At 51.7% G+C, this 15931-nt stretch overlaps 1 protein-coding gene across 2 annotated transcripts in view; it reads left to right on the top strand.

Annotated features, from left to right (window-relative positions):
• LOC117053361 (transcription factor COE1-like) overlaps positions 1-13992 on the top strand; it is a 98315-nt gene extending 84323 nt beyond the window's left edge. The window contains exons 13-18 of one of the 2 annotated variants that reach the window (XM_033161041.1): positions 2551-2616; positions 6842-7019; positions 8638-8823; positions 10459-10647; positions 12062-12142; positions 13630-13992. In XM_033161041.1, coding sequence (XP_033016932.1) covers positions 2551-2616; positions 6842-7019; positions 8638-8823; positions 10459-10647; positions 12062-12135 — 693 coding nt within the window. In that variant the 3' untranslated portion in view covers positions 12136-12142; positions 13630-13992. The remainder of the gene's footprint in view (positions 1-2550; positions 2617-6841; positions 7020-8637; positions 8824-10458; positions 10648-12061; positions 12143-13629) is intronic. The other variant, XM_033161042.1, reaches the window with a different exon arrangement.
• The last annotated feature ends 1939 nt before the right edge of the window (positions 13993-15931 follow it).

Raw genomic sequence — 15931 nt, 5'->3', positions numbered from 1 at the left:
CTTCTTGGGGGGCAGTGATCTACCAGTGATCTACCACAGACATCCAGTGATCTACCAGTAGATCACGATCTACCTGTTGGACGTGCCTGCCATAGGTTATCTCTCTGTCCAGAGATGCATTCTGTGATTTGTTGTCAGCTTTGTTGTCATCCAAGAAAGAGTACGGGAGAGAGAGAGAGAGAGATTAACAAGGAGCATCATAGAATTGTAACATTGGAAGGGAGCCCAATGGTCATCTAGTCCAACCCCCTGCAATGCAGGAATTATTTGCCCAACAAAGAGCAATCTGCTTGTAGTGCTGGCAAGCACCAGATCTGTAATCTTTTTTCTTTACTGCACAGTCTCCCAATGTAAACTTCTTATCTGTTAGTGGCTGGGGCTCCCCCCCCCCCCCGCCCCATGTCAAATCATGCAAACCCTAAAAGATACGGCTTTCACTCCGTAGAAATGCAGAGAGTTTATGTGGGTATGTGCAATAACATGTCTTTTCTCTATCTGTCTGGTGTGATCCAGAGTGGGTGCAGGAGAAGCGACTGAGACGGGCCTTAGTGTCCACAGCTCTGTGTCGGAATTCCAGATATGCCCACAAGATCCCAAAAGCTGGTGATCCCTGCAGTGGGATATATGCAGATACGTTTTGCATGCAGGTGGTCTGCTCAGAGCTACCGTGCGGGGAATGTTTAAGGAGCCACCAAAAAATAAGTGGCTAGCTTGGGGTGTGTGTGTGTGTGTGTGTGTGTGTGTGTGTGTGTGTTTGCCTGCAGAAGATACACATGATTGTATAGATGGTTGTCGCCTTCTAGTGGAAATCTGCGGAGACATGAAGTGCTCTTTGATGCCAGCCACAGGTCACTCCCAATCGAGAAGAGCATTATGTGGTTGCAATGTTCAAAGAGGCACAGGAAGGCAGGGCCAGTGCAAGGACTAAATGTGTTTTCTCTTCTTCTTCTTTTTAACATTTTTTTATCCGGTTTTCACATTTTTTATACACTTTATCACTAACCAATTCAAACATTAAATTACAAGGTTCTCTGAAACTTCAGACTTCCTCCGCTCCGTCCCGTGGGTTTTTATATTAAAAGTTTTAAGTTTTCTGCCTGCATCTTTTACTTTATCCAACTATTCTTTATCCCCAATTATCATAATTAGTTTCACATTACAAATGTCATTACAACGCTACCAATGATTTTAACTGTTTACAGTGGTTTTTAAAGTAAACTACGAATTTACTCCAATCTCTAACAAATACTTGATCCTCATGGTTTCTGATCTTCCCCGTCAGTTTCGCCATTTCCGCATATTCCATCAATTTTGTCTGCCATTCTTCCTTCGTTGATAATAGGAGTATAGCGTCTAGATCAAGGGAGGTAATAGTACCACTATATTCTGCTCTGGTCAGACCTCACCTGGAATACTGTGTCCAGTTGTGGGCACCACAGTTCAAGAAGGATACTGACAAGCTGGAACGTGTCCAGAGGAGGGCAACCAAAATGGTCAAAGGCCTGGAAACGATGCCTTATGAGGAACGGCTTAGGGAGCTGGGTATGTTTAGCCTGGAGAAGAGAAGGTTAAGGGGTGATATGATAGCCATGTTCAAATATATAAAAGGATGTCATATAGAGGAGGGTGAAAGGTTGTTTTCTGCTGCTCCAGAGAAGCGGACACGGGGCAATGGATTCAAACTACAAGAAAGAAGATTCCACCTAAACATTAGGAAGAACTTCCTGACAGTGAGAGCTGTTCGGCAGTGGAATTTGCTGCCAAGGAGTGTGGTGGAGTCTCCTTCTTTGGAGGTCTTTAAGCATTCCATCTGTCAGGATTGCTTTGATGGTGTTTCCTGCTTGGCAGGGGGTTGGACTGGATGGCCCTTGTGGTCTCTTCCAACTCTATGATTCTATGATTCTATAATTCTTTCCATTTTGGGGCTAGTAACATTCTCGCCGCCGCCGTTGCATACATAAAAAGTCTTTTGTCTTCTCTTGGTAGTTCTTCACCTATTAAACCTAATAGAAAGGCTTCTGGTTTCTTAACAAATGTATTTTTAATTATTTTCTTTAATTCATTAGAAATCATTTCCCAGAAGTCTTTTACCTTAAAACATGCCCTCCACATATGAATAAAATGTACCTTCTCTCTATTTACATTTCCAACATAAATTTGATTTAGTTGCAGACATTTTTGCAATCTTTTGTGTTTTCTCATGTGAGGCTTTGCTTTAAACCAGCTCCCAAATTATGATCCCTCAGAGCTCACAAACATTTTCAGCAACGCCAAAAATAATATTAAATGCCTTCCCAATACTGTCAGTTTTTTGGCACTGCTAGCGAAAACACCAGGGGTTGGCATCATTGGGCGTTGGGCAAGGCCCATGTTTTATGTGTACGTACACCTGTATCAGGTTGGTTGTAAATAGCACATTTGCTTGAAATGATAATAATAATGAACGAATGAAACATCATCGAAAGGTATAACTCTTGCGGGGTGATTGCATTAAGGTTTGCTCTCCAAGTGGGCCTGCCATCAGCCTCTCCTTTGTTTCCCTCCCCACAGGAAGTGCTACTCAAGAGAGCGGCTGACCTGGTGGAAGCATTATATGGGATGCCACACAACAACCAGGTAGGCCAAAGACTCCTCTCAGGGATAGATCAAGCCAGCCTTGTCGGAAAGGGCTGTGCAACTCAGGACTCACTAGTAAAGAAAAAGCATTTTAGACGCAGGTGGCGCTGTGGGTTAAACCATAGAGCCGAGGGCTTGCCGATCAGAAGGTCGGTGGTTCGAATCCCGGCCACGGGGTGAGCTCCCGTCGCTCGGTCCCTGCTCCTGCCCACCTAGCAGTTCAAAAGCACGTCGAAGTGCAAGTAGATAAATAGGTACCGCTCCAGCGGGAAGGTAAACGCCGTTTCCGTGCGCTGCTCTGGTTCGCCAGAAGCGGCTTAGTCATGCTGGCCACATGACCCGGAAGCTGTACGCCGGCTCCCTCAACCAGTAACACGAGATGAGCGCCACAACCCCAGAGTCGTCCGCGACTGGACCTAATGGTCAGGGGTCCCTTTACCTTTACCAACACGGTGACACCAGTTGGCGCTGTGTAGTCCCGTCTTTCGCCAACGTGATTTCCCATTATGAAGTTTACAACGCGTTTTCCTGTTACAGGTGGGTAGCCGTGTTGGTCTGCCACAGTCCCATAATTTGGGACTTCTGTTTCAGTGTATCTGAAGAAGTGTGCATGCACACGAAAGCTCATACCAAGAACAAACTTAGTTGGTCTCTAAGGTGCTACTGGAAAGAATTTTCTATTTTGTTTCAACGCGTTTTCCTGATATGCTTTTTTTGACGTCTCTAGGTGCAGCCACAAAATCCTCTCCTGACACCACACACACACACACACACACAGGTTGTTGCCTCCTTTCCTGACCCAAAGGTGTGTGCTTTTCCCTTGAGCCAGAGCACTGTTGGTGTGGGTGTCAGGGTTCCCCCCCCCTTCCACAGGGCGCCTACACAACCAGGACCCCCTCCTATATCAGTGGGTCCTGAGTGTCGCCTTTTACATTTTCCCACAATGCCCCAGGGTGCCCAGTGTATCGTCACTCTGGTGCATTGTGGGACTTCTTCAGTGGCAGCCTTACGCGGAGTCAAGCCAATGGTCCATTCAGCTCAGTCAAGGAATCAGAGAAAGGTAGAATCGGAAGGGGTCCCAAGGGTCATCTAGTCCAACCCCCTGCAATGCAGGAATCTCAACTAAAGCACCAACTCTTTCTGCACTTAGGCAGGAAGGACCAACTGCACCAATATAAGATGGGGGACATCTGGCTTGCGCGTAATACATGTGAAAAGGATCTGGGGGGGTTCTTAGTGGACCACCAGCTGAACATGAGTCCACGGTGTGATGCAGCAGCAAAAAAGGCTAATGCTATTCTAGGCTGCATCCACAGAAGTCTAGTGCCCTGATCAAGGTTGGAGGCCATCTCTGCCTCCTGTGGGAAGGAGTTCCACAGTTTTAACCAAGTGCTACCTGAAGAAGCACCTGTTTATACCTGTGCTAATGACGTGAGCTCACTCAGCTGCCTTTAGCAAGCCACTCCTCAATATCCTTGTGCGTAGAATAGCCTGCTTCAAAGGATTGTTGTAAGGACAGCTGAAATAGTACCCAGCAAGCCATGAGTCTCTTAATCTCAGGGTCGTGGGTTCGAGGCCCACTTTGAGCAAACGATTCCTGCAGTGCGTGGGGTTGGACTAGAAGGCGCTCGGGGTCCAACTCACAGAACCATAGAATTCTAGAGCTGGAGGGCACCCCAAGGGTCGTCTAGTCCAACCCCGTGCGATGCAGGAAAAAGCACCCATGACTGTACAATTCTACGGTTCTGTAAGCTCTTGGGGCACCCAAAAGTGCTATATATCAAGGCGGACCCTTTACGACTTGTGCATCTCAACCCCGTTCCACATGGGGTTCCCTGGCCAAGCCCTCGGCCACCAGTGAGGTCCACGCACGCTCCTCTCCTCCCAGGTGTGTCTACCACCTTTTGCGGTGGTAGTTTCCTTCCTTGCGATACTTGAGAGAAGTGTTTCCGGGACCCACCCCTCTCCTTGTCCCTGCTGGAAACCATTTTCTCTTAACAACTGTGTTTTTCTCTCTAATTGCCGTATCCCGCCCTGGGACCCGTGGTGCAGGGCGGGAGAGGAATCAAAATATTGTTGACGGTGCAGAAGGAGAAGCACATGTTTGTATCTTGCGCAGGTCGGTGGATTTGGTGGGGGATGTTGTTTCAGAGCGGCGTTCCAGGGACCCCGGTCGTCCGGACCGTTTTTACGTCCCTCTCTCGGTCCCGCTGCCAGTAATTGCTTCCATGTCCCGGACCTTGTTTGCTACCTCTCCCTCCACCCCCCGCACCCACCCCCAACCTTGCATCCAGCTAGCTGGGCCCCATACGAGGGCCTGGCTCTCCAGCCCCACATCTGTTCGTCATTAGGAATTCCAGGGCCGTTAAGTCACGGGCTCAAGGCGGCCCCATCCTTCCCGCACCCCCGTAACTGGGCCCAGCCGGTGCTTTCATGGCTCAGTAGCGGTTAGCACCACCTGCACGGATATTGCTTTGGGCTCGTGGAGGCGTCGGGTCAGGCCATCGGCTGGGAGGCGTTTGACTCCACGATGGGGCCTTGTTTTCCTCCTCCAAGTCCCTCGTCGCTCTTCCCTTCCCGGGGCATAAATCTTCCCCCACTCGCAAACAAAATGGCGGGCCTCAGCTCTCAGCCCGCTCTCCCAGGGGAAACCTGGGCCGGGCTACATGTTACCCTCGGAGCAGGAACAAAGAGGGAGCCGATCCGATCCTGAAGGATGCTGAACCTGGGTTTTGCCCGGTATAGATGTCAGCCAGAAGGAGAAGGAGGATGAGGGCGAAACTAGAATGAAGATGGCGGTCTCTCCTTCCCTTTTTAAGCAGAGGTTGGATGGCCACCTGACAGGGATTCTTGAGCCGTGATTCCTGCATTGCAAGGGGTTGATTCTTGGGGTCCTTCTGCCTTGGTTAGACCCCACCTCAAGTCCTGTGTCCAGTTCTGGGCAGCACAGCTTAAAGAGGATATTGACTAGCTTGCAGGTCTGCAGAGGAGGGCGACCAAGATGGTCACGGGTCTGGAAACCAAGCCTTAGGAAGAAGGCTTGAGGGAGTTGGGTATGTTTAGCCTGGGGAAGAAGTGATTGGGATGTGACATGGGGGCTTCATAGATCTTAAGGGCTGTCCCAAGAAAGATGGAACAAGCTTTTTTTTCTTCTGCTCCAGAGGGCAGGTCCCAAATCAATGCATTCAATGACAAGAAATAAGATTCCAACTAGGCACCAGGAAGAACTTTCTGACAGTTAGGGCTGATAGACAGTGGAAAGGTATCCCACAAAAGGTTGTGGACTCTCTTTCCCTGGAGGTTTTTAAGTAGAGGTTGGGGGGGGGGGTTCTGTCAGTTATTCTTTTGTTGACATTCCTGCATTGTAGGGGGTTGGGCTAGATGACCCTTGGGGTCCCTTCCAACTCTACAATTCTATGAGCTTTGGGGGGCCTTCCAACCCTATGATTCTCTGAAAATCAGCTGCCTCTGGCACCACCTACTGCTGGGATCCAAGCCTTCTGCCGTGTTGTTGTTTAGTCGTTCAGTCGTGTCCGACTCTTCGTGACCCCATGGACCAGATCCCGCCAGGCCCTCCTGTCTTCCACTGCCACCTGCAGTTTGTTCAGACTCATGTTGGTAGCTTCGAGAACACTGTCCAACCATCTCATCCTCTGTCATCCCCTTCTCCTTGTGCCCTCCATCTTTCCCAACATCAGGGTCTTTTCTAGGGAGTCTTCTCTTCTCATGAGGTGGCCAAAGTCTTGGAGCCTCAGCTTCAGGATCTGTCCTTCTAGTGAGCACTGAGGGCTGATTTCCTTAAGATTTCCTTCAGCCGTACCTGCTCCCAATGGGCAGCAGCCATGTCAGAGAGCCAGTGTGGTGTAGTGGTTAAGAGCGGTAGACTCGTTATCTGGTGAACCGGGTTTGCTTCCCCGCTCCTCCACATGCAACTTGGGCTAGTCACACTTCTCTGAAGTCTCTCAGCCCCACTCACCTCACAGAGTGTTTGTTGTGGGGGAGGAAGGGAAAGGAGAATGTTAGCCGCTTTGAGACTCCTTCGGGTAGTGATAAAGCGGGATATCAAATCCAAACTCTTCTTCTTCTTCTTCTTCAAACCAAGCGAAACCGAAACCACGACAGTGATGATGTCCATACATGGACTTCCCCCCCCCCCAATATTAATTAATGGAATTATTCCATAGGTCGGATTGCGGATGTCTGCGTTCTCTCCCCTCTCTCCCAGGACATAATTCTGAAGCGAGCGGCGGACATCGCAGAGGCTTTGTACAGCATCCCGCGCAACCCCAACCAGTTGACCTCGCTGAGTGGGAACCATGCGCACTCGGGCATGATGAACGTCAACTCCTTTGGGAGCCAGCTGGCCGTCAACATCAGCGAATCCACCCAGGGCTCAGAGCAAGGTAAGCAATGGAAGGGCATCTTCACGTGACCATTCCCGGGAGAAGCCCTCCTTTGAGGACCTTCCACAGGATAAGTCTCAGAGAGGGTGGCAACAAAGGGGTGGCCTTTTCATGTTTTACTATGTTTTTATACATGCTGGAAGCTGCCAGCGGAGTGGCTGGGGAAACCCGGTCAGATGGGCAAGGTACAAATAAAAAATTAATATCGATGATGGACGATGATTGTCTGCTTTGCAAGCAGAAGGTCCCAGGTTCAGTCCCTGCTACTGGTTAGGATATTGGTACAGACCAAGCTGCAAAAGCAGCAGCGAGGCTGGTATGACTTGTGTTTTCCCCATGAGAAAGACAGCTGTTTTGTCTGCTTTCTCAACCATGTGATGTTACTGTATATCTTTACTTTCACTTTCAGTTCTGGCTCAAGAGAGATGCTAGATGCGTTATGCGCAGCTCTGAGTACTGTATCTGAGCTGGCAAGCAGAGACATGCTCTGCATCTTATCTACAATAAAATAGTTTAGCCTTAATGGCTTGTGTGGGGGGGGGAACAATCGCATATCAATGTGCCACTGGACTCGAGTAGCCAGGAATGCACTCAGGCTTTCTTCCCTGCCTGGGGGGTCAGTCTCACAACTTGCCCCGGGCGGGACGTTTGCTAACAGGTAGTTATTATTAGTAGTAGTAGTGCCTACTGCCCGCAGTTGCCCTAGCAAGGCTGCCATTATCACCTCTTCAGCACCAGGTTATGACACTCCCAGGCTTTTGATGTGACGTGATGGGATCCCCTTCCAACCTCTGTTGGTTTCATTGTTGTATACCTGAATCTAACATTGTGAGTCAAGAGACGGGGGGGGGGGAGAGAAAGGGAGAGGGGGGGAGAGAAAAGGAAGGAAGGAGAGGAGAGGGAGAGAGAGAGAGAGAGAGAGGAGAGAGAGAGAGAAAGAAATACAGATAGATAGGAAGGAATGAGGTGAGGGAAAGGAGAGAAAGATAGGAAGGAAGGAAGGAAGGAAGGAAGGAAGGAAGGAGAGGAAGGAAGGAGAAGAAGGGAGAGAAAGGGGGGAGAGAAAGATAGGAAGGAATGAAAGGAGAGAGAGGAGAGAAAGATAGAATGAAGGAAGGAGAGGGAGGAAAAGAAAGAGAGAGGGGGAGAGAAAAGGAAGGAAGGAAGGAAGGAAGGAAGGAAGGAAGGAAGGAAGGGAGAGAAAGAGAGAGAGGAGAAAGAAAGAAAGAAAGAAAGAAAGAAAGGAAGGAAGGAAGGAAGGAAGGAAGGGAGTGAAAGATAGAAGAGAGGGAGAAGAGGGAGGGAGGAGAGGAAGGGAGAAAAAGAGAGATGAGAGAAAGATAGATAGGAAGGAGAGGAAGGAAGGAAGGGCAAGAGAGAGAAAGAGAGAGGGGGAGAAAAAGAAGGAAGGAAGAGAAAGAGAGAAAGGGGAGAGAAAGATAGATAGGAATGAATGAAGGGAGAGAGAGGAGAGAAAGATAGAATGAAGGAAGGAGAGGGAAGAAGGAGAGGAAGGGAGAAAAAGAGAGAGGAGAGAAAGATAAATAGGAAGGAAGAAGGGAAGGAAGACATCTTAAGATATTTAGTAAACTTAGCAACTTCCTGCCCTGCCTTCCAGGGTACACACGCAACACAAGCAGTGTCTCGCCGCGAGGCTACGTCCCCAGCTCCACCCCGCAGCAGAGCAACTACAACACCATCACGTCCAGCATGAACGGCTACGCAGGGACTGCCATGACCAGCCTGGGGGTCCCGGGGTCCCCCAGCTTCCTCAACGGCTCCACGGCCAACTCCCCCTACGCCAGTAAGTGTCTGCCGCCTTTGCGGAAGGGCGGGTCGAGGGTGCCTGGGCAGAGCTTCCCTTTCCTGAGAATCGCAGCTCCGTTTTAAGAAGGCTAAGGGACTAGCCCTCATGGTAGGGGAAGCTGAACTTGGGGGTGCGTAGGCCTGGGAACTCCCAGGTGAGGTCCGAGGATAGACGAATCCCTGTCTCTGATTTCTCAGTTTCTCACTTTTCCAATCCTGAATCCATTTTTCTCCACATTTTTGCAGCAATTTGTGAAAATTCATCAGACTTTTAGTGTCAATTTGATATCACTGTAGTCTTCCCAGCGCCAGCTAAAAACATTTTTGTTTAGATAAGCCTACCCAGAAATCTAGAAGGGTGGTTTGTTTTTAATTTATTGCTGACTTTAATTTCTGGAACATTTTAGTGGTTCTTTCTTAATAATACTTTTATTGCTTTTTTTTGTAAAGTGTTCTGAGGGTTATTTTCTTTACAAATTTACGAAGTAAATTTAAAAAAATCCCCCAAATGTACACATTTTTGCATGCAATATGCACATTTTTGCATGCAATTTCCTCTAATATAATGCTTTTTGGCACGTTATTTTTGCTAATATATGCTTTTCTTAGTCACACTGCCCTGTGATGCACACATTTTTCCGCACATTGCTTCATTGGAGAACTGAGTTGCAAAATTCGGAGAAGCACAGAATTTTGAACGGTAGCCATGTTTCAGTTCCTGTGCCTTGGTTCGTGGAATCATATAACTGTAAAAATGGAAGGGACCACGAGGGTCATTTAGGCCAACCCCCTGCAAACTTAATAAATAATAATGATAATGTGCTGTTGGGATTTATGGTTTGTTTTGTGTTCCTATTTTTAATATGTACAGTCGTGCCTAGGTTGTCAAATGCCTTGGCACTCGTACATTTCGGCTCCTGAACGATCAAAACCCGGAAGCTAGTGTTCCAGTTTCTGAACGTTTTTTTTGGAAGCCGGACATCCGATGCGGCTTCCGCTATTGTTTCTGGGGCGCCAGCGCAACCGGAAGCCGAGTCTTGGTTTCCGAATGTTTCGGAAGTCGAACGGACTTCCGGGACGCATTCTTTTTGAAAACCAAGGTACAGTGGTGCCTCGCAAGACGAAATTAATTCGTTCCGCAAGACTTTTCGTCTTGCGGAAATTTCGTCTTGCGAGGCACCGTTTCCCATAGGAACGCATTAAAATTTAATTAATGCGTTCCTATGGGGGAAAAGTCCGGGGGCCCCTCCCGACCGGCACCGGAGCCACGCCGCATTTTAAGGCTGCAGCGAGCGCTGCTGTTCGCTCGCTGCAGCCTTAAAACGCGGTGGCGCGCGGCTCCGGTGCCGGCTTGCAGTGGTACCTCGCCAGACGAATTCGTCTGGCGAGAAACAGCCATAGACGAATTCGTCTCGCGAGTCAACTAAAAACTCGCAAAACCCTTTCGTTTTGCGAGTTTTTCATTGTGCGAGGCATTCGTCTTGCGGGGTACCACTGTACGGCTGCATTTTAGTGCCGTGGGTTCGCAATATAAAAAAAAAACCCCACAAAACACAGTCCGGTGGGGGTCCACCTCCCCTCGCCCCTGCTCACTCCCGCTGCCGGCTAACCCCTGTCCTTCTTTCCACGCCAGTCATGCCCTCCAGCCCGCCCCTGGGGGCCTCGTCCATCGCCAGCTCCTCCACCCCGGGAGGCGTCTTCTCCTTCTCTCCCGTCAACATGATCTCCGCCGTCAAGCAGAAAAGCGCCTTTGCCCCCGTGGTGCGGCCACAAGCCTCCCCGCCCCCCACCTGCACCAGTGCCAACGGGAACACACTGCAGGGTGAGCTGGCCGGTCCTCGCGGTCCGTCTCCTTTGGTGGCAGCTGGGGGCATGAAGGGGCGCAAGTCACAGAGGCAGCCGGGGCAGCGGGAAAGGGGTGGGTGGGTAGGACGTGGCAGGGAGGGCGAGGCGGCCACGTTTTGCTGTGTGGCGGCAGCGGCAGCGATGCGCCCTGCTCGCTCGTCTCCTCAGCGCAAGGATTTGCACTTCTGCAACAGCCTTCCCTCCCCTCTAAATCTGTTCTGGGCTTTCCCCCAACCCTCTGGAGGCGATTTGAAAAGCGGGTGGGAGGCACGAGCAAAGGGAGAACGTGAGAAGAAGCTGCTGGATCAGACCAGGGGCCTGTTCTCACAGTGGCCAACCAGATGCGTATGGAAGTCCGCAAGCAGGATCCGAACACAAGACCTCTCTCCCCTCCTGTGGCTCCCAGCAACGGGGATTTAGCAGCATCGCAAGGAAGCAGAGCAGAGCCGTCCTGGTTAGAAGCCATTGGTAGCCTTCCCCTCTTCCATGAATTTGTCCAATCCTCTTTTCAAGCCATCCAAGTTGGTGGCCGTCACCGCTTCCTGTGGGCGGGAGTTCCACAGGTTAACTCCATAGGCTAACTTTCTCTTATCCGTCCCTGAGTCCTCTTCCAACCTTCAGCTTCACTGGTTCTAATGTTAACGGCAAAGGGAGAAACACCTTTCTCGATCCACTTTCCCTGTGCCCTGCAAGATTTTATCAACTCCTATCATGTCTAGGGTGTCCCCCCAACGCCCTGGAGATGAGCGCAGGAGGCATGTGGGGGAGTAGGGGTAATTCTAGTGCACTGCCATAAATCCTTGCACTGTCAGGACGACTTAGCTGGATACTGCCCAATATGATGACGTTGATTGCATTCATATCCCACCTTTCCTCCAAGGTGGGTTCCTCCTCTCCCCATTTTATCCTCACGGCAAGGTGGGTTAGGCGCTGTGGCTGGCCCAGGGTCACCCAGCAGGCTTCGTGGCAGAGTGAAGATTTGAACCCTGGCCTCCTAGGTCTGGGTCCAGGTCTAACCGCTATACTACGCAGCCTGGATGCGATGCATCGCCTCCTTTGGGCGGGTCAATGCCACGGCTGCCCTCTTGACCAACATCTTCCCTGGGGACATGGGAGAGATGCTAGCAAGGGGTTCCCCTAACTGCCTTCTCACCCGGAGTAGAAATTGGGTGGGTGTTCCTGGGATCAGGCCCCTTTTACCCAGCAGCAGTTGCTTATGAGGTCAGACTGGGCTGCAAACTTTCCTCTTCCTTAACCGCCTTTCGTTCTTTGCTTTCTTTTCTCCATCCCACCCCACCCCCCGGACATTTCCCTTTTCTCGCTTGCTCTCGCTTCTGCCACTCTGTCCTTTACTCTCCCTGCGCCACCGCTTGCCGGGTCCTGCCAACCAGACCAAACCTTTGAGGATTCGGCAGACAAGTTCCACACTCCGACTCGGTCGCTGCAAGGACTGGCTTATTCCTAATCACACAGTATGTCTGTTCTCTTGTTCTCGCGCCTTGCTCTGTCGGCCTTCTCTCTCTCTCCCCCCACCCCCTCTTTTTTCTGCTCCTCTTGCCGTGAACGAGTGCGGCTCCTTAACAGCGACCTTGCGAGGTGGGCCTACCCTTTTTGCTCGCCAAAGGGTAGTACCCACTTACCGGGGGGCCTCTGCCACCACACGCCTTCTGCTACATTCTCCCCAAAGAACCATCCCAGAAAACATTAATTCCATGTTGAAAGAGCCAAGTCCACTTAACCCTTAGCGTTGGCCTGAGGCGCAATTTCCAGCAGGGCCTTTGAGGTGGCGGCTCCTGTGGTTTGAGGCGGGGCACACGAGCTGTTGCACATGCTCAGTAGAGTTCAGTAGAGAGGGATCTCCCGCCCGCCTGGCTTGACAGGCGCAAAGGAAGATCTCCTTCTCTCCTCTGACTGCCGCCATTCAAACCAGGGAGGTGGGAGATCGGAAAGTGGTAAGATTTTTCCTCCTCACTTGGCAGGACGATGTAGACGGATGGCTTTGCCACCTGGCCAGATGCATGCCGTGGTAAGTCACCCCTTGCCACAAGGCTGTCTGCCTTCAGACCGCGTCTCAGGTGCTGCCCAAACCCCAAAGGGTCTACAGCGCCAGGTCGTCACCAACCTGGTGCCCTCTGGATACTGTTGGACTCCAACTCCCATCAGGAGGGCCCCAGGTTGGCACAGGCAATTCCAGACATGTAAAAAAAAAGGCTCTGCGTACATAGAGGTCACATCAGGGGCGGGGAACCTGCTGCCGTCACCGACACTGCAGGACTACAACCCTCCTCATGCTTGACCATTGACCATATTGACTGGGAATGATGGGAACTGGAGTCCAACCTTTATTTATTACTGCTACGTTCCCAGGATCGTGCCGGAAGCCAAAACCGCTCATAGTCAAAACACATTGGGCGCAATGTCTTGTTTTTATTTTGCCAAGCGTGCATGCACAAATACGTTGCAGGCTGACCGCACGTGGTTTTCCCCTTCCCTGTTTCATGCCCACAACAACCCTGTGAGGTTAGGCTAGGATGAGAGGCAGTGTTTGCCCCCCCCCCGAAAAAAGTCACACCCAGTCAGCTTCATGGCTGAGCTCGCTGGTCTCCCAGTCCAAACGCTCTGACCACTACACCACGCTGCCTGGAAGGGCTGCAGGTTCCTCGCCCTTTGTCTACAACGTGGCCGCCTTAAGAGCGGTAGACTCGTTATCTGGGGAACCGGGTTCGCGTCTCCACTCCTCCACATGCAGCTGCTGGGTGACCTTGGGCTAGTCACACTTCTCTGAAGTCTCTCAGCCCCACTCACCTCACAGAGTGTTTGTTGTCGGGGAGGAAGGGAAAGGAGAATGTGAGCCGCTTTGAGACTCCTTCGGGTAGTGAAAAGCGGGATATCAAATCCAAACTCTTCTTCTTCTTCTTCTTCTCCGCAGAACATGACCCTTCTCTCCTTTTCTTTCCAGCGTTGTCGGGTCTCATCGTTCCGCCCATGTGATCAGGAAACGGAGGATGGGCTGGGCTGGAAGGAGGGACCAACAGACTGGCGCTAACCCAGACCCTTGGACTTGGAACGGGTGTGGGCCCTGCTCAATGCGTTCCTGGAGCACACGCCTCCCCACCCCCCAGCTCCTTCCAACCCGGCTGCGGGATTTCAAGGAGGCTCCCCCTTCTGGTGGGAGGCTGCAGTGCAGCAGAGCAAGCACTGGGGAAGTGATTCTCGTTCATCTGCTACCAGGAGATGCCCAGCGACGAACTGGGGGCGAAGATACACTTTTTAGGGAGAGGTGTTTGAGGGGGTTTCAGCACTGCCACCCTTCCTTTGGGGAGTCCTTTACCCCGCCCTCCTGCACCATTCCTCACAGCTTTGGTTAAAGAATCAGAAGCTAAGCCCCCCCCCCCCAACCTGGGTTCCCACCCCCTCAGGTAGATTTGCTCCCAGCGAAGAGCGGAATGTTCTCCAGTCTTAGCCGGAGAGGGTCTCCCTTTGGAAGCCGGATCCTGGGTCCTCCTTCTCACTATTCTTCTTAAATTGTCGCTCCCGTGGCCTTGGGTGTGGACCCCAGGAAATGATTTGGCAAGGAGGGGGTGGTCTTCCCTCTGCTCCTGGAGGTGCCTCCTCAAAGCAAAGTGGTTCGCATTACGCCCCTAGCCAAACTGGAGATTGTTTTCCAGCGAGGGGGGAGAGAGCCGGCATTCCAAACAGCGACGCTGCCTTTCCCTTTTCTGAGCCCCCGCCTTGCAACCTGGCTCACAAGCGCAGGCCCTATCAGTCCTCCAGCACGGAAAAACGTGGGTGCTGGAAGACCTCGCTGTGGACAAAGGTCACGGCAAAACCTTTTGGGCTCACTGCTCCGTGGCATCGCCCGAAAGGTCCATCCATTGCCAACCGCAACTGCTAAGCCAGCCTCCTCTTCACACATGTCTTACTTAGTCTATAGGTCTTGGGGCTAAGCAGCCCCGTCTAACTGGACACGTGTGGAAAAACCCTGGCAACTTCTCCCTGCTCCCTTCCGCCCAGATATCTTGGCCATGTGTTGCTCATCTTCTTCCCAGGCGTTCCAGATGTTGAAATGCCCACCCACAAATCCCCCAGAGAGAGTTTTTCCTTCGCTCTCTTCCGCCTCGCCCCACCGAGGCAGGAAGGGCCGCTGTCTCCCGATTCCTGAAACCAGAAAGGGCTCGGCAAGCCAAATCCTTCTAAAATTGACGTGCTCTTGGGCCGGGTGAATGGCAGGAGCCATCGTGGGGACAACCGGATTCTCTGCCGAGAAGCGGCAAATGTCCCGTACCGGCCGGCTTTCCGGTGCAGGGGGGTGGGCTCAGAGCTCTTCAGGTTCTGCAGGCTCGTGGATCAGGAGGATCACGCGGCAGGACCCCACTCCGGCCCCACCTCCCCTGGGATCCTGTTGCTGACAGGAAGCTGCCTTGTACCAAGAGAGAGCATAGATACACCTGGCTCAGTAACGTTGATACTGTCAGGGGCTTTCCAGGGCTTCACGCAAGGGTGCCGCAGGTGAGAGATGGGAGCTTCTACATGCAAGGCAGCTGCCCTGGCCCTGAGCCAAGGCCCAGCTAGTGAGCCACAGTAGCTCTGGAGCGGTGGCGCAGTTTGTGGCTTGTCACATCCACGCATCGAATCTGCGACAGAAGAAGTCCCGTCACGCGGGGAGCATTTTCCCACAGCCCTGTAGGAGCAGAAAGTGAGGAGGGAGAAGGCAGTGTAGATGTTTCTGGGAGGAAGAACACAGGCGTCGTGTCTCCAAGCCCCGGACTCGCAGTTCATGTGAATGTCTCCCCATAGGGGACCCACCCCCAACCTGTCATAGAATTGTAGGGACCCGAGGGTCATCTAGTCCAACCCCCTGCAATACCCCAGAATGCCCCTCCCCTGATAACCCAGTGCCTGCTTTCTTTCCCCCAGGAGCAGAGAAGGTGTTAGGATAGCCCTGGTGCCCACAGAAAGTGATCCTCGGCTGTAGTCACATCAACGCTCGTATCTCACTTTAAGAGTCGTAGCTTCCCAAAAAAAATATTCCTGGGAACTGTAGTTTGTTAGGGGCACGGAGGGACCCAGGTGGCGCTGTGGGTTAAACCACAGAGTCTAGGGCTTGCTGATCAGAAGGTCGGCGGTTCGAATCCCTGCCACGGGGTGAGCTCCCGTTGCTCGGTCCCAGCTCCTGCCCACCTAGCAGTTCGAAAGCACATCAAAGTGCAAGTAGATAAATAGGGACCGCTCCAGCGGGAAGGTAAACGGCGTTTCCATGC

The sequence above is a fragment of the Lacerta agilis genome, chromosome 9 (assembly GCF_009819535.1).
Source record: "Lacerta agilis isolate rLacAgi1 chromosome 9, rLacAgi1.pri, whole genome shotgun sequence".
Classification (NCBI taxonomy): domain Eukaryota; kingdom Metazoa; phylum Chordata; class Lepidosauria; order Squamata; family Lacertidae; genus Lacerta; species Lacerta agilis.
The sequence above is the reverse complement of the archived record's forward strand: the minus strand, read 5'-3'. Positions and strand labels throughout refer to the sequence as shown.